Consider the following 21,513-nt stretch of genomic DNA (forward strand, 5'->3'; position numbering starts at 1 on the left):
GAGATACGGACGCAGCAGAGGAGGATTGAGCCATGGATCAATTCCGTGAGGAAAGAGGCTCTAGATACCATATGAATTTGGGTGGAACGAGATACCCTTTGGGGTTCTCAGCTACGTCTTTATATATGTAACACCTCTGGTGTTATGAGCTTGCTTAGCACCTAGGTTAAGGTAAAAAACAATTTATATAAACAAAAAAATATATAACTTGTGTATAGTGCTTATGTAAAGATGATGAGCAAGTGGCGTAGGTGAAAATGCAACTTTATTTTTTTGAAAAATAAACGTGTTAACTAATGTTCTTGGGAGCTCCAAAAATAAAATTGGGAATTAAAATCAACCTTTTCGTTAAGTCAGTAAAGATATGAACTTATGTTAAAGTACTATTTTTGGCGAGTTATATTGAGCAAAGTAATTAAATAGTGCTTAAATATTTTATTCCTATGGTTTAGTATAAAGTATGGACTATTGCATGGAGTATTTGTTGGTTGAAGTTAATCAAGATTTGGCCTTTTAAAAATTGTGGCAAAAAGTGTTCATGGTTGTTAAGTTCAAACTGAACTCTTGTCTTTTCTAAGTTTGAAAGAGTAGTAGACAATGCCATTTTGGCGTTTAAATTCTAACTAAAATGTTTAAGCACTAGTTTCATATTCTTGTATTGTTGGTTGCATCTAAGTAATCTCTTGGGCATGGGGTAGGTCGTAGTTGCGTTGGGTGTCGTGTTGCTCCCTTAAAAATTCCCCAAACTTTGTTGGAACGTGTTGTAACCATGTTGTTGACGCTCTGTTCGTGAACTAGCGTTCAGTGCGACGAGCTCATGTTGGCATCCTTCTATCCCCCTCTCTGGTTGCTCTCTAACCATGGTGATGGCTTTGCTAGGTCGCTGGTAATGTTGACTTTAGGATATGGGAATTAGTTGGGCCTCAATTATGTTCGTTAGTAGCTTTTTCTTCGCTTTAAAATGCATGCACATCACCAATAGCAGTCGCTCGGTCTGAGTTCATGGTCATCGTGGGCACAACGCTATTGGTGCCAGGCTCATGTCATGACCGAGTTGCGGTCGCTAGCTAGCTCATGCGCTAGGCCAATGCCACGCTGTGACATAGCCTTGCGTTGGCCAACCCGGCTGGCTACGGTCTGGTCCCACTACCATGGTGTGCGCGCGCCAACATCCAACCATCGAGCTATGTGCGTGGTCGAGATGGAGCTGCCACTATCGCCGCCTTGCCATCATGGTGCTTGCCTCGCCCTTCATTTTACCTACCGTGTCGAGTCTCTGAGCATGTGCCGCTGCCCTCCGCGTCTAGGTCGATGACCCTGGTCACAGCGGCGATGGGATACCTCCCTGCCTCACTTGCCCTCGCTAGCCGATGCTGGGGAGCCCTGCTCAGGTCTGGCCATGCCATTCTGAGCACTTTGTGCCAAGCCTCGATGTCTCATCATTGGTACGCACAGGCTCGTACTGCTGCCACCATCAAGCGGAGCCACCCACCTTAACTTGCTCAGGTTCACTCGTGTGCCCTCTCTATGACCGCACGGTGTGATGAGCCACCGCTGCTCCTTTCCTCCTAGTGCTAGTGGCTTCGCCATATAATTTCTCGCTCTAGCAGGTAGCTTAGGAAGTAGGCTAGCCGTCTCTTCCACCTCAAGCTCGGTCATTTGCCCTACCGACCGGCAATTTGGCCTTTTGCTCGTCGCCGGTCATGGGCGCCGCCGAATCGGTAGGTTGGGAGGTAAGGCATGTTGGAGTGGTAGCAGTTCAATTGCTCATGACCCTGAGCTCGCCTTGACTCCCTCCATCTGGTGCTCACGCTATTTTGGCCAGGATGCTCGTCGACAGCGTGGTGACGCGTCGGTGTCCATCGTGGAGCGCTGCTGTCCTGCTCGGTCATACATGGCCAACACCGCATGGGGTGTCTCCCACTTCATGGATGCGTTGGTTGTACTCATGGTATGTCACTGGTGCTCGCGCACCACTTTTTCTCCCCCTCCATCCTCCTCTCTCATCGGAACAATCGCGCCGCCACTGCGGATAGTCGCTCGCCACTACAGCTCGCACTGGTGTGCCTCCGAGCCCCTAACCACCACCCATCTTGGCGTGTTTAGCCATAGATGGCGACCGACCCTCTAAATTGGTCCGCGTAGGCCTCTGGTGGCTGGCGTGGACGCCCGGTGCTGCTGCTCGCCACGCCACCATGCATGGGGTGGCCGAGGGCGGGAAAATTTGGAAAAATCTAGGGGGTTAAGTGAATTTGCCAGAGAAAGGAAGAAATAGTATTAGGACTTAGTCATGGTTCGAGAAAAGTCCGAGGGCTCATTTGCTAAAGTTCCAGCATGCGGGCTCCCCGTCGTGGGCTGTCTCGCGCGTGGGCCGCGCCCCACGCTGGGCCGCTGGGTTGCCGGGCCGAATTGGTTGCCACCAGGCCTTTTCTTTTTCTAAGCATTTTCTAATTTAGTTTCTAAGGCAAATTTGTAAATTCAATATAAATTTGTGTAGTTGACAAAAAATTATGAAACTAATTTTGTTAGGTTTCTAAAATCATGATCTATCTGCTAGTATAACTTGTTCATATAGTTTCATAGTATTTTCAGGAGTTATCTAATTAAATTAAGATGCTTAATATTATTAAAATATAAACTTGTAGGAATTGTTGTGATAAATTGGTGATAGTGTTGGCTCTGAAACTTTCACAGTAAATTTCTAACATTATTAGGTGTTCACTGTAATTTTTGTAGCTCCATAATAATCAGTTTGTTAAGATAGCTAAATGAGTTCCAGTTCAAATATATATATATATATATGTTTAATCGATAAAATGCCAAAACAACCTAGGATTGTAAAACTAGAACATTTTTCGAGAAACGACGCCTTACTCGATAACGTGGATACGTAGCCTAGTACGTTAGTCGTTAGAACTAGCTCGTTAGCTTGAGAGGCGTCAACGTATTTTAAGAGTTGCGGTTGCCGTTGGTTAATTATGTTTTCTGTGTTGCATCCACGTATGTCATAATAGGAACAATGATGGATCACGGAGTCATCTGGAGTAGCAAAAAAGATGGTGCCTTGATAATTGTGTCACCACGATGGAGTGCTAACATTTCGTTATATCTTACCCAGGCAAGCCCCGGTGCATAACCTCTAATATTCTGTACTTTATTTTATACTTGTGCATTAAGTTTTGAGGAGTTAATGAATATATATATATATATATATATATATATATATATATATATATATATATATATATATATATATATATATATATATATATATAGTATATCAGGATAGTGTAGATTGCTATGCTATAGGTTCAGTAGAAGTCGAGTGATTACATGTCACTCGCGAGACATAGGAAATATATTATTCTTGTTATTATCATATTACTATCACATGGAATATATATATCAAGATGATAATCGAAGACCGGGCGGAATGATACTTTGGATCTGTACTTGGTTAGGCATTTGAGCGAGGCTCGGGTTGCATTTATTCCGTCTGTGTCGATTGAGGATCGTCCGTTGCTGTGGATGGTAATCAGGTCACAGACTTGTTATCCTGAGCACATACTTGCTTATAAGAGCAGAAATTATATAAATGTTGCTGACGTAGAGTTTATTAAAAAATATAGAGTTTCGAGCTCTCCCTCGGAGTGTGCTCGACAGAACTGCATAGTTTAATGTCCTCGCTTGGGTACTCAGTGTCTAATGGAAGACAAATACTCTTAAGAGAGCATTAGATTAGACGGTTCTGCCACAATATACACGGGAGCAGCTCCCGTGGTGGCATGTACAAGGTGGTTGTTTACAACAGAAAGTATCTATCCAATCTATCTAGATCCAACTAACTTACCTTGTACAATAATCTAGGTACTATACAATGAACCTAGACACAGACTAACACGTCATCTTAACAAGAAGAAATAGGAACATCAACAATTTGGACTAGAAAATCCCGAAGATAGCATGTTTATGATTTTGAAAATCTAAGATGTAGGTTGATTTAACTATTGGATTGAATTTTGATTTGATTCATCTTCTACGCATTTCCTTTTTATATTTATCCGATTTCCCTTCCACTTCTCTTTGCCAGATGTGGACATGATATAGCTGGACATGTACCGGATGGGCTTCTATTAGAAATGAATCCAAATATCTTAAACATCAAAAAAAAAATTTGATAACCGTGTCAGTTTTATTGTCAATATGGATATCCTATATTTGTACTTGACTTTAATATGGATGTTAAATGGATGTATTTGAATTTATCTTTTGTGATTCTTTTTTATCTGATTCAAGATCCATATTCGGGGAAAAGTATGAACTTTCTGACATTATTAGTATCCGTGAAGAACGAAAGTAGCATCTAAAACTCGGTTCTAAATTATAAGTTGTTCTAGCTTTTCTAGATATGTAGTAAAAATATAAGTTATGAATCTAGAAAAGCTAGATCGGATTAATTTGGAATGGAGGGAGTATTTATGAGTAATTAACAATGTAAACGATAATTCTTTTAGTATAACTCTTTTAAACTATTTAAAAATTATCTGTATGGCTAAACATACTCCCTCCGTCCCTAAATGTATGTCGTTTTCGCTTCCCGAGAAACAACTTTGACTAAATATATATTAAAAAATATTAATGTTTATGATACATAATTAGTATCATTGAATAGATATTTGAATCTAGTTTTTTAATAAATTTATTTGAAGATAGAAATGTTGCGTGCATTTTCTATAAATTGAGTCAAAGTTATCGGCATGCAAATCGTGGCGACCAACATTTATGGACAGAGGGAGTATTAGGTTAAGTTTATATGATGATAATTCTAAAACTCGTGTTTATAATAATTTAAAACTATATTAAATATTTATGATAATTTGATATTTAAACAATAATATATAAAGCTTAAATTTAATTAACTTAGTTTTTTATATACTTGAATTAATTTATAGGTACATATTTACTATTTATCTACACTTTTATTGATTTTTATATATTTGATTATTGAAATATTTATTATATGTATGTTATCTATCTATGCTAATATTGTTGTTATAAGGAATTTTACTTGTTATCCTCGAAATCAAGTAGATATCCAAATGTGAATCTAAATTCGAGACATAAAGATCTATATCCATAAAATATGGTAAATAATGCTATTAATGCTATCCAGATTCTGTTGCATACGAATCCAATCCAAATTCATCCTAGCTTCCCGAACACAATGTCCCAAACACCCCCTTACACTTCAAGAGTGGACGGTAAGACCGCATCTAAGTGGGGGCCACATGTCAGCGATGGCAATGGCGCTTTTGATGGATAAAAATTCAATCCTTGGCTTTAATATTATTTAATATAGATTAAAAGTTATATATGTTCACAAAATAAGATTAATGCGATAAAATACTTTTATGGAACTAATTTTTTCTCTATTTTGATTGAAACAGTATATGTTCTCTACAGAAAGACTGTAGTTCTATACGATTTTGTAATTCTGATTTCTGAAGGCCTATGGGACTTCAGATTGGGATGGTAGGAGTTTGGGCCCATTTCATCAAAGGAAAATTTACGCCAGAGGCTTTTGCTTGTGAAATTCTGGTCGGAGCCCGGCCCATGTCTATTTTTAGATTCCTCCCCAATCAAGAAATCCTGTTTCTGCAAGGTCAATAAAAGCTCGCCGATCCCCTCTTGCGTCCCGTCCTCCCTCCTCGCCCCAAGTTCCAACCCCGGCCGCCTCTACATCGCCAACCTATCTAGGGTTTTGTCAAGCCCTCCCCTTCCCTACTATCGCCCCCATGGATCCCTTTTCCAAGAAGCGCAAGCCCGACGAGAACGGCGCCGTCACCGCCTCTCCAGCCGGTGGGGCTGCCACGCTGGGCCTCACCCGCGACGACGTCCTCCGCCTCCTCGAGCCGCTATCCCGGGACCAGCTCGCGGACATCGCGGCCGCCGCCGCGCTCGTCTCGGCGCACGCGCTCGACGCCGTGCGCGCAGCCGCCGACCGCGACCCGGCCCTCCGCAAGCTCTTCGTTCGGGGGCTCGGGTGGGAGACCACATCCGACTCGCTCCGCGCCATCTTCTCCGCCTACGGGGACCTCGAGGAGGCCGTCGTCATCACTGACAAAGCCACGGGGCGGTCCAAGGGCTACGGGTTCGTCACCTTCCGCCACGCCGATTCCGCCGTCCTCGCACTCAAGGAGCCATCCAAGAAGATCGACGGGCGCATGACTGTCACGCAGCTCGCCGCCGCCGGCTCGGCGGGCGGGCCGTCCGGTGGGGCCGCCGGCAGTGGCGGTGCTCCTGTGGCTGATGTGTCGCTCCGGAAGATCTTCGTTGGGAACGTCCCCGCAGACATGCCGTCGGAGCGTCTCCTTGCGCACTTCGCTGCCTATGGCGAGATTGAGGAGGGGCCGCTGGGGTTTGACAAGCAGACGGGCAAGTTCCGGGGCTTTGCACTTTTCGTATACAAGACACCTGAGGGTGCGCAGGCCTCCCTAGTAGACACGGTGAAGGTAATTGACGGCCACCAGCTTGTATGCAAGCTTGCCATAGAGGGGAAGAAGGGGAAGCAGGGGCAATCACAGCAATCTGGACCTGGCAACCAGCAGCAGCAGCAGATGCTGCCGGGTGGTCCGCAAGACATTCAGGGAGGGCTTGGGCTTGGGTCACAAATGGGAGCACAGTATGGTGGCCCTGGGAGCGGTATGCCTTCGTTTGGTTTTGGTGGTGTTGGCGGCGGGTTTGGGGGTCCAAACCCTTATGGTAACATGCCATCTTCCATGGGTGGAGGAGGCGCAGGTGGTTTAGGGTCGATGGGAGGCCAGGTGCCCACTGGGTTGGCTGGTGCTGGGGCTGGTGCATTTGGGCCTGGGGGATTGGGTGGCGGCTCATTTGGGGGATCATCTCAGTTTGGTGCTGCTGGGATGGGGGCATATGGTGGCCTTGGAATGGGTGGAGGCTCCATGTACCGCATGCATCAGGGAGCAGGTGGCCTTCCTGCAGGTGCATTTGGAGAAGGAGGCAACTACCCTCTTCCAGGTTCTGGTTTCCGCGGCCAGGATCCTCAAGGTGGAATGTCTCCTCCTGGTCCAGGTGCCAGGGCTCCTCCTATGTATCCCAACGTGCCGCCTTATTTCTAAGGTATTCATTTACACCGCTTCCATATGTTCTTTATTTTATTTATAGCTTAGTTACTGTTCCAGTATGTTGCTTTTGAAACCTCGATGTGTAGTGAAACATGCATTGATTGGTAGATGATTTTCTTTAGCTTCTCTTGGATAAACTTGAGTCCTTGACTAATGTGTTTGCAAATTATGTTGGCAGAGTGTTTTTCTTTGATTTTGTTGATTGGCTTGGAAATCAAATATTTTCATTGATTGAGTTCCAATGATTTGTAAGAGATTTAAGGCCATTGCCACACTAACAAGTAGTGATTGGCTGAATATTGTTTATTTGTCCTGATTTTATTGGTTTTCTTGGTGACTGAAGTTCTGATGATGCTTTGTAAAAGACTTGAGATAATTATAGTACTTATGAAGTTGATTGGTGGGCTTCAAGGATGATAACTGTGAATGTGTCAGCGTAGTAGACCTTAATTTCCATACTGTAGTTGACATTATTTTGTAATGTGTTTTCCTGTTCGAAAACTTCTCTTTGGGTGTATGGGTCTATCCTTGGACTTGCCTTTTTAGTGTGGAAGGTACTCTCAGAGCATAGCATAATGCTTTGGTGGTCAGTCTGAGGCACCACCCATCATTTTTACCATGGAATTTCTATGGTTGTTTATGTGACAAGAGTTCATTCCTTTGCCCTTGTTAGTTTCTTGCGCATGTTGGATTCTAATTTGTTGTCTTACTTTTCCTGATGCTTGGGATCACCAAGATTTGGTATTCCTGATAAGTTTTATCATGATGATGACCAATAATGTGTATCTAGTCTTGGTTATTTACTAGATCTTAGTATTTCACCTTGCTGGTTTGCACTTGATGCTAGATGTTCGTTGACATCTGAGATTTGAGATTGGTATGATGACATGTTTAGGATGTACGTTGCATATGGGAATTGTTGCAGTAAATATGGTATCTGGTAAAATGTGTACCTATATATTTTTTTTGTTAGAAGCCTTGGTTTACTTTGATTGCTTTGTCAACAGATGCATTTGGATCTTCTTCGCTAGTTGGTCGGTCCTTTTTATTTGCATCTTTTTTTACTTGTTCTTATTATCATTGAGTCTTCATTGTTATTACTGGTGTGTAGAATAACCTATATTTATCCATGCATGTTTTTCAGTATTCATGTCATTGATACAAGTACCTTCATTCCTATTTGGTACCTGGGCATGAGCATTGGCACATTTTTGTAAAGGAACCCCTTTTGTAGAATTCAAGTTGTTTCCCTATCTCATATTGCATATAGTGCTTGAGGCATTGATCCCAAATATTTTCTTTCCTCGTTTCATACTATAAAATTACTAGTTGCATACACCTACAGCCCTCAAATGTGTATTAGAATGCTAGAGATGTTCTGCTTGATCTAAGTTTTGCTGCAATGTTAGGGATGACGACTTCGTAAGCTTTCATAAAGTTCTATTTCTTCTATTAACATTGCATATATATCATGGCCAATGTAAAATGCTTTTAAAAAACAAATCTAACCTTGATCCACTTGACATTGTGCTTACTCTCTTTTGACTGGCTCTCTTTTGACTGGTGGTGATGTTTCATGAAATCTTTTGAGCTTTTTTTTGGATAATTTTTTTTATCATCAGAACTATGGTTTGGCCCATTTTTTTACTGCCTACATATATTTAATCATGCTACAATAATATTTTGCAATCTTCTTGCTGAACCAAATAATTATGCGATATATTTGCACTTAAAGGTTTGCAAGATCAGTGTGCAGTTATCAAAACTGTTATACTTGATATTGCTACTCTGAAAAAGAATATAGTCTCTAAGTTTAATAGTTTATATGCTTAATGTATTAACATCATATATCTATTTTTCTAATGTTGTATTGTTTATATTTTTGTATTTATATATGTATACTCAGCTGAATTATTATTGATTGAATTCTAGTGAATGTGTGACTCAGGTGTGTGACAACTCTTGGGAGCATATCCTTTGAAATGGTTGTGCTGAATTCAGAAGTGTTGTCTGCTTACATGGATGCTTGCATATTCTGGCTACTTCTGATCTGGAATGTGGAATGTGGAATGAGTTTGCACTCTCAATTTTCGCTGTTAAGGGATACATGAAGCTAGTTAGTTGTGATAATGCTTAGCTGTGATAATGCTTCACATGTACTTTCTTATGACTGCTTTGCAGTTTGATTTTCTATATAGATAAGCGACGTTGCGTTAAGTGTATGTTGTTTTGATTATTGTCGTATTATCATATGAAATCCTTTTATTTTCATGGTCTGATGATGTGTTTAATCGTATATGGCTTTCTATTTGTCTATACTTTTGGTGAGCCGAGGGCAGTTTATATGTATGATTGGTGACTGTAATGCACTTTTCCCAAACAGTTGTAGATCCATTTCAAAATAAGTTAACAAGTTCCAATCTATAGTTATATCCCTTCCTTGAGACTGCAGATATCTCATTACAGTTTTAATATTAATATTTTTATTATCGGATTGGAAACATGAACTACACTTTGTTACTGTTAATCTTTTGTACTTTTCTCAAGTCAAATGTGACTTAGATTTTGCGTGGTAACTGGAGATTCCAGCTCGTATTTAAACCTGAAGTTGGTTGAAAATATTTAATGTTTACTTTGTTTAGTCCATGTATCTGTCATTGTTAGTTCAACAACTTTTTGTTACTATTTTGTATTTATAGATAGTTTTAATCTGATCTGCTCCATTGTTACAAGTTTAATAAATTTTCTTTTGTTTGTTTGAAGCTAGGTTTGGCATTTCCTGCTATGAAATTTTTAGTTTGTGTTGTGGAGGGGGTTAGTTTTGCTTTAAAAGTCACAATGACTGGATTGTGTTATGGAGGGTTTATGATTCTGTTGGCTGCCTTGTCAATGGTGTTGACATTGGTGATATTTTGTTATATATAGTATTACTCCATTCCAAATTTTGTTATTTATTTTCTAGATACATTTGCTACACACCTAGATATATAGCTACAAGGGCTTACAATTTGGAACGGAGGGAGTATAATAACCATCTTGCAATTTGGAACGAAAATGACTTACAATTTGGAACGAAGTTGTAAGTCGTTCTTGTTTTTCTAGATATATAGTAGAAAGCTATGAATCTAGAAAAGCCAGAGCGACCTACAATTTGGAATGGAGTATTTTGTTCTTAATTGGTTGGTTATTTATTTGATTGCTTAGTCGATTTAAGAGCCATTGAGGTGTTTTTTCCCTGCGATAAGAATTGTGCTGTATTTGATCGTTCAATGTAAATTTTACCTATGTTGCAATGTCTATATATTGTGATTCTTTGTGGTAATGTCTATATATCTTGTTTCTCTTCTGTTTTGATTGATTAATAAATTGATAAACGATTGCCCAAAAATGTTTTTAACTCTAGCAAATATACATGAGGGTTGAACCATTGAAAAATGTTTTTCACCCAAGCAATTATATACTTGGGAGAGGTCTAATCAGCAAGTTAAACGGAAGCACGTTCCATGTATCAGGTAGCCCTGGTAGGCACCAGTGGCTGCAGTCACTATGGGGGTGTTTGGCATGGCTCTGGAGCTGAACTCCAGCAACTCCAGCCAATTTTCCAGCCAAACACCCCAACTCCAAAACTCCATGGAGCTGCCAACTCCATGGTGCTGTAGTGCAAATGGAGGTGGAGTTTTGGAGCACCTCTTTTGCAGCTCCGACTCCACCTAGAGCTGGCTCCACCTAGAGCTCCAACTCCATCTAGAACTGGCTCCACCTGGAGTTCTGGAGTGGAGCAGCTCCACCCAGAGTTGGAGCCATGTCAGTGGTTGCTGCATCTGCTCTTTGCTAAGTGGTTTTCCTTCTCGAGTAATTGTGTAAATTGATGGTTGTGCATCAATTCGTAGCTCGGAGAGGCAAGTGATGTTCATATATATGATAGGCGTTTTCATCTCCTTGATGTGTTTCTCGATAGTGTTTATCAAACTCTTTGGAAACCATGGAGCGATGTTTCCCTTGGAGATAGGAGCTGTTTGGTTGTAGCACCAATTTATGCTGCATGATAGAAGGAATGGAGTAAGTGATAGTGTAGTTGGAAGTGTCTTTTCAACTGTTGTTCGAAATATGCACCTCTTGTGTTCAGGTGAAACACTTCGGAAGAATACTCTGGTTCTGCTAGGGTCTGTTGTAGTCGACCCACCTAGCCCAGGTCCTCAATGCTCCATCGAAGGCGTCCTCTCCTGCCATCTGCACCATCTTTCCGTCCCACTCGAGATGATCCCACCTGCATATAGATGGACAAGCTGTGGCAAAAGAAATTTGACATTCTGGAGTTTGGTGCTGCGAGCTTGTGTACTTACGCCCTGAGTTTGCCGGTGTGAGTCCACCAGTGACCGGTGTTGAAGATGAGGACGTCAGCACCGAGTGCCCGCTGCATCATGGGCGGCAGCTGGTCCAGCATGAGCGCCTTGGTCCGGTCGTCTTTTGTTTCGAGCTTCACGAGGAAGGGGCTCCAGAAGAACTCCACTGAGCTATTATAATCCTGTTTTTTTTTAGAAAATTAGAAATTTGGGTTTTGTAAGAACAAAAGGTTTTAACGTTCATTTTAATTATCACTATATCAGCTTATAGTCAATCAAAAAGAGAAGTAGAGCGTTATGGTTCTAGCATATGATTGATAATTAATTTGTTGACATGCTCAAGAAAGAAATTTGAAAACATCCGGAAATGAACATTGGTAACATACGGAAATCAATGCGTCTACGAGCTACAGTGATGTAATATTTGCCCTATTTTTCAGCACTGCTTTAGCATTATTTTTTACGGAAAGAATAGTGTCTTTTCCTCATAAATCAGCCGCAGCCAAATTTCAGCTAGCCGATTTTGGGATACACGCGCAAGCCACAGCTCTCGCAGTTCTGATCGACGCGCACAGAAATTTTCACTCTTTCACTATGTCATACATATAAGAATGTATCCTTCATTCGGGTGTATTTCTTTGCATACTTACTGCACTAATATATATTCTTATACAAAATTGATGGTATCATATTCATATTGAAAAAATATATATATTAATGATGACCACGTTCAATGGTCACCCTCTTCTTATAGAAATTAAAAAGGAGTATTTTGTTAGAACCATGCTTTGATTGAGTATTGCTCTACCAATCTATACTTTTCAATAAGTAAGTATTTTTTTCAATCAATAAAACTTGAGATGTATAATTATTTTGGAACAGAGGAAGGATGTAATATAGAATGATAACAACAATCAGGTATTTTGATTTTGAAATACGGTAACATCAATTAAGTGTGTTTGTCAAAGGAGGATCGGAGTACTTATCTACGTACTTTTTAATAAATATAAAAGGTTGCTCAACAGTAACAATCTCCGCACCCACATGCCCGCCACGATATCATCATGCGTACATACAGCGTGGAGGCAGACGTCACTTACCATGGCGCGGAAGATCCTGTACTCGGAGCCAGCGTCGTCGACGATGCGCGTCCGCGACCGGTCCGGCACCGCCGCGTAGAGGATGCAGGCGAGCGACTCCCACATGTTGCGGTTCAGCGAGTCGCCCAGCAGCACCACCCGCTTGTCCCGGCACAGCTCCAGGGCCTCCGCGCCGCCCAGCCTGTGTGGAACACGATGACAAGGCGACCGGCATGCCGGCATATGCATGCCAGAGTCAGGGATGATCGATACTGGGGATACCATCACTCACTGTGCTGAACCTTATAATTGGTTCAGCTTGTTATGGTTGCCAATAGATTACTAACGCGTCTGTAATAGAGAACTAAGTAGCTCCAAAGCACATTTCTGTGCTCTCTAGGTGAGATGCTGGTAAATTTTCATGCACTGATTCATGATCTGCTATAGTCTGGTTGATGGATGGCACGAATTGCTTGAGAACGAAAATATTGATAGGCACAAACAGACAGGTGTCATCTCTGTTTTTCTTTCCTCACTGTCCTGCCACAGGAAGTTGATTCATGGTTAACGCTATGGAGAGAAATGCATAGTGCTCAGAACTGAACTTGTCAAAAAATTGCATAAAGTGAAACCTGCATTTTCTATTAGCTCCTAGGCATATCTGCCATCTGTTTTTTTTTCCAATTCTGTGATGCTTTTCTTTTCCTTTTTAAGACATTGCCCATTTGCCCTGCATTTTTTAGTTTGATTCAGGTGGGACAGCATTTAATGGTGTTGTTGAAGAATTGAAGAAAGTCACTACTCGAGTTGTGCATGTGCTCCCTGTTTCTGATGATGGTGGAAGCACGGCTGAGATTGTGCGTGTGCTTGGTAGGTTCCGATGTTTCTTACAATAAAATTCACTTCCCCTGTTACTTGAGAAATATTTTAGAATATCTGCGTGTGTCAAATCTGTTCTGATGGTCAGTGTTGGCCTCCCTGTATTAGGTGGACCTGCTGTGGGAGACATAAGATCAAGATGTTTGAGATTGTCTGATGAAAGTACCGCAGAAGCTCTTTCTGTTCGGAAATTGCTTGGGCATCGTTTGCCTATTGATCCTTCAGAGGCAAAGCTGGAATGGTAGCAATGTGTTCCTCTTTTGCAGATCCATTATATTTTCTCTTTTTAGTTTCTGTCCTAGTGTCCAATTAATTTCTTCTTTATGAATAACCAATTTTAATTGTGGATTTCATAGGTACCAGATTGTAGAAGGAGACCACTCTTTATGGGAGGGTCTCTCGTCCATACAGGGAAACGATTCGTGCCTTTTTGGTCTACTTTCACAGTGAGGTCTGTCTCTCATGTGACATGTCTTTTTTTTTCTCCCATAAACATGTGTCAAAAGCCTGCCCTAGTTATCCATAGGCTGAAGATTAAGCAATGCATCACCTATTCTCTTAGTGACACATAATGACTTCTACATATTTGTGCAGATACTTCGACGGTCAGCTGAAATGTTTTGCTTCACCCATGGCAGGTGATTCTTCTAAGGTGAAATTTGCAGTAGATCATATTCTTGCAAATCATCATTTCTTTTCCTTGTGAGACAACTGTTTACATATTGCAACATTTTGATGTATTCAATGGTATAGTGTGCATAATACCTTGCTGTCTGTGATGTTACTTTTCGTACAGGGAACGACCCTTTAGGTCAAGTTATTAATCCTCCCAAGTCGTTTACATTTCATTTAACTTACTACAGATTTATTTATTCTTGCAGCATTGGAAATTTCTTTTTTGCTGGGGCACGCATATTCTTCCAGTCGTTGGATGCTGCAATTTTTTTGTTTTCACGCGTATCACAGATCCCAGCAGAAAGTCTTGTGCTTCCTGTTATATCCACAAATGACAGACTTACTCTGGGATGTGAACTATGGGTAACCTCACTTGCCAAGCCAAAGTTTTACCCATGTTGTACAAGTTGCTGTATATATTTCTGTGTTGCTCCTTGTTACATGCCCTTTGGATAAAACTTTACTTCATCTTTATTTACTTTGTATCCTTCTTTCTTTTGATGCTGGAATGTATTTGTTACATTTACTCCAATTAGGTAAGTAGCTTTGTTCTTGTAGGCTTCCATTTTTTCTACTAAAAAAAATAAGCTTGCATTTTTATTATTCTGAGTCTTAGATGTGGCAGGGTTGTTTGTGTTTGCAAAGTTACTTCTACATATAAGCATGCACATCTCTTAATCATAAAACCGTAAATAAACATCTTAATTCCTTTGTTTATACAAATTCTTGTTCTCTCTCTCTCTCTCTCTAATGAAAACCCTTCTGTTTTCAGGATGGGACTATCATTCGCGGCCAAAATGAAATATCACATCCAAGCAATGGACGCCGAGAAATTGTCAACAAGGTACTTGAAAGAGTACTATGTTGAATGGTGATAGTTCCTGAGTTTTTTGGCCTGCATGATAAATGAGGCACTTTTGACATCTTCCATGTATTTTGAAGTTCTCTTGTTTTTATTCTACAAAAGGGGAATATATTAGTAGATCTAAACTTAGCTCATCATGGCTGTGTCATCATACTTTCGTAACATGTCTTTCAACCTGTTCTTGTTGTAAATTCTTCCTGTAGCTAGCAATTCTCAGTTGGTCTTGGATGGCAGATAGATTGGCTAAGTGGGGTTTGCCTCATCCTTTTTCTTGCCCACTATGCGATCAAGAAAACCGGTAGTACTATCCAAGACCTACTGGTTTTCTGAGTAGTTGAGATGCAAGGTTGCTTTACCACACTTCAGCAAATAGAACTGCAGGCTAGGCTTATACAGATGAGGAGTCGTTTCAAGCTGGTGGTGCCAAGCCTTAAAGCAGGCCAATAAGCAACTTAGTAGGGGGCTTAATTCTCTGAGCACATTAGTCACTTATGAAATCTGGAAACATAATAAAAACCGAGTATTCAACGGAGTTGCTCCTGAGTGGCTTTGGCGGTGAGGGCAGTAGAGAGCAGGGCACTTTGTGCTGTGCAACTGGAGCCACAAGGACCTCCAGGGTCTGGTCACTAGATAGGCTAGATGCCCTATCGGCTGTTTCTCCCATTTTTTGTGGCATGCTTGTTCTATAAGTCTTCCTGGTGTGTGTGGTGATGTAAATAATAAATCCTCCCGTCTTTGATGAAATGACACGCAACTCTTCTGTCTGTTCGAGGAAAAAAAAACAACCTATTCTTGTCAAATCATATATAGCAATATAGCATGTTATTCCCAAGAAACTAGGGGGTAGGTGTAACGCCCCGGCCCGGGAAAAACGGCTAAGATCCACTCTACCGAGGAATGGACCACGCCTGCTAATTAACTTCCTTACGCTTTCGTCCTCGCTTCGCGTAAAAGGTTCGAACCGAAGTTCTTTAGCTTTCCAGGGCTCGGGTTTTTAAGTTGGTTCGGCTCAGATTCAACTTCCGAGGTGGGTGCTACAGTGTTCCGCGACGCTACAGTAACCATCAACCCAGGCTGCCTCACATCACCCTGCGCTACAGTGCCATCCATTCGGCCCAGCCCACGACCGGCCCAGTTAGGGGGTCTCACATACACCCACCCTTAAGAACTCGACGTCCTCGTTAAGGACCGAACCAACCTACCTAAATGTGGGACAAATGTCCAGAATCGCCTCTCTCTTGGCCCACGTTTTATATTCCCAGCTCCTCGGCCCAAGTGCTACTTGTCCGAGCTCCCGAGCCATATATCTGTGAAACCGCGAGACTCTCGGGGCCCACGTCCATATTCCCAGCTCCCCGACCCAAGTGCCATGCTAGCCATGCGCTACCTGTCCGAGCTCCCGAGCCATACGGACGTGAAACCGCGAGAGTTGGCTCTGGTACCATTTGTAACGCCCCGGCCCGGGAAAAACGGCTAAGATCCACTCTACCGAGGAATGGACCACGCCTGCTAATTAACTTCCTTACGCTTTCGTCCTCGCTTCGCGTAAAAGGTTCGAACCGAAGTTCTATTAGCTTTCCAGGACCCAGGCTTTTTAAGTTGGTTTGGCCTAACTCCATCTGGTTTGGCCTAACTCCATCTTCCGAGGTGGTACTACTTCCAGTGCTACAGTGTCCCGCGTGCACTCTCGGGGCCCACGTCCATATTCCCAGCTCCCCGACCCAAGTGCTATGCTAGCCATGCGCTACCTGTCCGAGCTACCGAGCCATACGTTCGTGAAACCACGAGAGTTTTGGCTCTAGATACCATTTTTTGTAACGCCCCGGCCCGGGAAAAACGGCTAAGATCCACTCTACCGAGGAATGGACCACGCCTGCTAATTAACTTCCTTACGCTTTATGGCTCGGGTTTTTAAGTTGGTTCGGCTCAGATTCAACTTCCGAGGTGGTACTACTTTCCGGTGCTACAGTGTTCCGCGACGCTACAGTAACCATCAAGGCTGCCTCACATCACCCTGCGCTACAGTGCCATCCATTCGGCCCAGCCCACGACCGGCCCAGTTAGGGGGTCTCACATACACCCACCCTTAAGAACTCGACGTCCTCGTCGAGGACCGAACCAACCTACCTAAATGTGGGACAAATGTCCAGAATCGCCTCTCTCTTGGCCCACGTTTTATATTTCCAGCTCCTCGGCCCAAGTGCTATTTGTCCGAGCTCCCGAGCCATATATCTGTGAAACCGCGAGACTCTCGGGGCCCACGTCCATATTCCCAGCTCCCCGACCCAAGTGCCATGCTAGCCATACGCTACCTATCCGAGCTCCCGAGCCATACGGGCGTGAAACCGCGAGAGTTAGCTCTGATACCATTTATAACGCCCCGGCCCGAGAAAAACGGCTAAGATCCACTCTACCGAGGAATGGACCACGCCTGCTAATTAACTTCCTTACGCTTTCGTCCTCGCTTCGCGTAAAAGGTTCGAACCGAAGTTCTTTGGCTTTCCAGGGCTCGGGTTTTTAAGTTGGTTCGGCTCAGATTCAACTTCCGACGTGGTACTACTTTTTCGGTGCTACAGTGTTCCGCGACGCTACAGTAACCATCAACCCAGGCTGCCTCACACCACCCTGCGCTACAGTGCCATCCATTCGGCCCAGCCCACGACCGGCCCAGTTAGGGGGTCTCACAGTAGGCTAAAGATGAAACCATCACGTCCACAATATGCTTTTGTCATTACAGTTGCTATGTATTATAACTAAAATGCTTGAGTTGATGTCTTGAAGAGCAAGCCAGCAACACCTTCTAATTTGAGTCGGTGATGGTGTGCTTAGTCTAAGGCTTTAAATTATCCTGTGATGTCGGTTGCTAGTTGCTACTATGTACTTAGTTACAGTTTCTTTGTTAATGACATGCTTTATGTCTCCATATTCATTTCAATTGCTTCTGACCTTTATATGCTCTTTTTCGTCATTCCAGAAAAAAAAAACCCTTTTCGTCACTATATGCATCCTTGATTTCTCACTGTGTTTATTCTTGTCTAATTGATTTTTCTGTTTTCTTTCCTTTTCTGGAAAGGATTGTAATTCATGCAGTGCACTTCCTTCAAGGATCAAGCGTGTGTTTTACATGTCAAGTGAAGGCAGCAACCTATTGCATGAGGTAGGTACTCATTCTAGTTTGACTTGTTAGGCCTTATACTTGTCCTTGCCATGCAGGTCTATTATGAGTGCTAAACTATTCTTTAAGGCAATGGCTGCTTAAATATCTTGACCTTGGGGTTTTACCAAATCTCGTAAATACATTTAATATAACTCAACAGGCTGGTTCACATGTCTTGATGTCTGACATAATGGTGAACTTGTCTTTGAAAATCACACTTGCATCTGCCAGTCACTGTATGGTGTCATCTAAGAAGGCATGATCCTTTTAAAATGCCCATATCATCAAAACTCATTTATCTTCTTGCATGAATATAAATATATTTAAGCAAATATCAGTAATGGCTTACTGGCATATAAACTTGATAAGCTATCATGATATCCGAAAATGATATTTGATATCTCATATCTTTCACCATTCCTGATTGTTTTCTGCTACACTTTCATTTTAGGTTTTCCCTGAAGTTAACCATACAGTTTTGGAGCAGCTAAGTAAGGTGGACTGCGTTGTCTATGCTTTGGGATCACTCTTTACATCAGTCTGTCCATCACTGGTAATGTTCATAAGGACCTATACCATTTACTTCTGTCTTCATAAGTTTCAGTTCATAAGGTCCTATATCACTCTTTACAGCTGAGGCCATAAAACTATGAGATACTTTGTCCTGACTGCTAGACTCATAGGCATGGCCTTTGTTCATGTTCAAAATAATTGTGTGGGTTAGCTAAGCTAATCTAAACCCGGATGTACTGACTTTCTTGTACATTTTTTTCCAGAAACATATCTTGCTTGGCTTGATAAAGTGCGTTAGATGGGCCAGCTGTAGAAAAAAGAAAGGCTAAAAACAAGTTTCTGGGTCTGCGTTAAAAAAAACCAGCTCTTGTCTCTTGCTGTTCCACTGACACAGTTGTGGAGATATACGTGGCCTGCAAGGGTGTCCTGGCTGCTTCTGGACAAATGTCCTGCAGTGAGAAAATCTCTTCTTCACTTAAATACCCGGAGGGTGGTCTTTCCCCCAAGGGCTGTGATCTCTTTTTTTAGTTACTCTGCTGAAGTGCTTGACTCTGACCCACCTCTTACCTTAAAACCATGTGAGAGTTGGAATATTTACTTCAGGCTGACTGCCAATGCACATTTTGTTGAATAACACTGGATTTAACTTCTCACTCTGCACTTGTTTTGCATCATCCCCTCTTGTACTTCCTTTCTAATATTAAAGCTTATTATATGCAGGTATTACGTGGCATTGGGGAGACTATAGCATCAAGATCCATCCCCAAGGTATCTAACTATGCTAAGACCAGATTAGGTATCAACTTCCCATGCTTGGTTACAATGATGTTTTGATACCATTCATCTTGGGTCGAATGTGCCCTCTTAGTTATTTATAAATCAATCTGTAAGTGCAATTTGTCTAACTGATGCTTGGCTAGAAAGATGCTCTGAAGTGGCAAGTTATTGACCTTTTCACTATCCAATGGTTATTTGACAAGTGAAGCAAGTGTTCTAAACTTGCAGAGCTCATTGGTATTTTCTGCAGTTAGTATTAGTTATCTCTCTCGGTGCTACTAAAAATATGTTTCTGTCTGAATCCTGCTGAATCCAGGTACTTCTTCTGAATGGATCACATGACAGAGAGACTGCTGGGCTGTCTGCCTCTGGCTTTGTCACTGCAATTACTGATTCTCTAAATCGGACATATGGTGATCCTCACAAAAGCTTAAAGAATCGTGTAAGTTTGTTCTATGTTCCGCTAACAATTTACTGGAAGAATATGAAGCTATGGAGGAGTTAGATATTACAGTTTTGGGAATACAGGTGTCATTTTTCTGCTAAGATTCACTGTTGATTATTTCTCTGCCTTTGTGTGCAGCCCAATGACTATGTAAATGCTATATTGGTTCCAGAAGGAGGCCAAGTTCCTTTAGATATTGCAAATTTGGCAGCTCAGGGAATCTTTAATGTCGTAAGTATCTCTATTTTATTGGCTATGATTGTGCTTATTGATGTGAAAGAGGATGAGGAAATGTTCTTGTTTTCCCTACTATTTCCATTGTCCTGCATTTTAACTACCTCACACAACAGCGAGCTACTTTCCTAAGTCTTGTTTTGTCTGGGATGGTAACGCTTGAAGTTCCTGTTCATTCCTATTCGGGCCTCTCATTATGCAATCAAATGGTATTCTGTTTTTTGCCTGAATAAAAATATTTGATGCTGAATCGCAAAAGGCACACTGGGGTTGCCTTGAAGTTTTAGAAAATCCAGTCGAGCAAGCTTAGTTTTAAAATATGGTTTATAGATAAACAACATTAGTCTTGTACTACGTAAAAGATATTACAGAATCTTGTGTAAGACATTGTATTATTCTTGTCCTAGTGTTTCCGCACTATAACTTTTGCTGAAACGTTTGTTTTTCGTATGCCAATCCATATTGTAGGTAACCGTGAAGTCTATTCATGACCCGAAAGTTGGCGTCATATTTGATGCACGGTCATTGATCCAAGCCCTAACCATTCTCATATCTGAACAGATGGATATGTCTCTCAGAACGTGGTCATCTAACTGAAAATGTAAAAGTTGTAAATTGAGCTTTCAAGTAAAAATTGAATGTATAGCCCCCCTTACCAATTTATTGTTTTACCAATCGATCCATAGTTTTAGTACTCATATTTGTATTTTAGCTAGCACTAGTGCTGCAATTCTCCGTGACTTGACATGATTAATGAAAAATGAGACATGTATTTTTCAATTTCTGTAATTTCGTTTCATTTCAATTCCTTTGCTCTGTGATGGTTACCTTTTTGCTGCATTGAAGATTAAATAAAGCCTCCAGAATTTGCCAAAAAAATATGAGAAAGACCCGACGTCTGGACCTGCCCACACGCCTTATGCGCTCCATGTGCATGTGGCAGGAAATAGCATAGCCGACGCACTTTCCTGGATGTATGCGGCCAACGGAAGGGACGCTCCTTGTGCATGCAGTAGAAAATGGCGTAGGCGAAGGGACGTATGCGGCCAACGGAAGGGACGCGTGGTAGGAAATGGCGTAGGTGATGGGACACATGCGGCCAACGGAAGGGACGCGTGCATCGTGACTCTGCCTCCCACCGTGCTTGGGTGGGCCTCACAGCGCATGCATGCAGCTCTTGCTCGTCCGCCGACTGCTGCTATTGTCACCGCACGTTGCTGCTGCCGCGCCTCCCCGCCCGCCTGCTGCTGGGTACGCATACGCCTGCGCATGCATGTGGGGCCGCCATGCCCGCTTCGCTTCTCGAGCACACGCGGGGACCGCTATGCCCGAGGGGACCACCTTCGTCCGTGCCCACTTCCGGCGTCTGGTCATGCAACACTTGCAGCATAAAGCATTTGT

The 21,513-nt window shown here is 42.3% G+C and overlaps 1 protein-coding gene and 2 pseudogenes across 3 annotated transcripts; 2 read left to right on the forward strand and 1 right to left on the reverse strand.

The window, feature by feature from the left end:
- The first annotated feature begins 5,700 nt into the window (after nucleotides 1–5,700).
- LOC136450118 (UBP1-associated protein 2C-like) lies at nucleotides 5,701–11,456 on the forward strand. Of its 3 annotated transcripts, none has more exons than XM_066450413.1 (2): nucleotides 5,701–7,140; nucleotides 11,272–11,456. In XM_066450413.1, exon 1 carries the CDS (start codon nucleotides 5,796–5,798, stop codon nucleotides 7,137–7,139), a length of 1,344 nt encoding a protein of 447 aa, XP_066306510.1. In that variant the 5' UTR covers nucleotides 5,701–5,795; the 3' UTR covers nucleotide 7,140; nucleotides 11,272–11,456. The 3 variants fall into 3 exon arrangements, with proteins under 3 accessions (XP_066306510.1, XP_066306509.1, XP_066306508.1); XM_066450412.1 differs by lacking the exon at nucleotides 11,272–11,456 and adding an exon at nucleotides 9,078–9,422; XM_066450411.1 differs by lacking the exon at nucleotides 11,272–11,456 and adding an exon at nucleotides 9,094–9,422 and having other exon boundaries at nucleotides 5,702–7,140.
- On the reverse strand, nucleotides 9,089–12,816 carry LOC136454812 (protein trichome birefringence-like 1; annotated as a pseudogene).
- A 13-nt stretch (nucleotides 12,817–12,829) lies between these two features.
- On the forward strand, nucleotides 12,830–20,901 carry LOC136454813 (uncharacterized protein YNL011C-like; annotated as a pseudogene).
- The last annotated feature ends 612 nt before the right edge of the window (nucleotides 20,902–21,513 follow it).

Source organism: Miscanthus floridulus, chromosome 5, assembly GCF_019320115.1.
Source record: "Miscanthus floridulus cultivar M001 chromosome 5, ASM1932011v1, whole genome shotgun sequence".
Lineage (NCBI taxonomy): Eukaryota > Viridiplantae > Streptophyta > Magnoliopsida > Poales > Poaceae > Miscanthus > Miscanthus floridulus.

Bases quoted from the DNA above. Each gene is read 5' to 3' on its own strand.
- LOC136450118 (XM_066450413.1), top strand. From the start codon at position 5,796: ATGGATCCCTTTTCCAAGAAGCGCAAGCCCGACGAGAACGGCGCCGTC.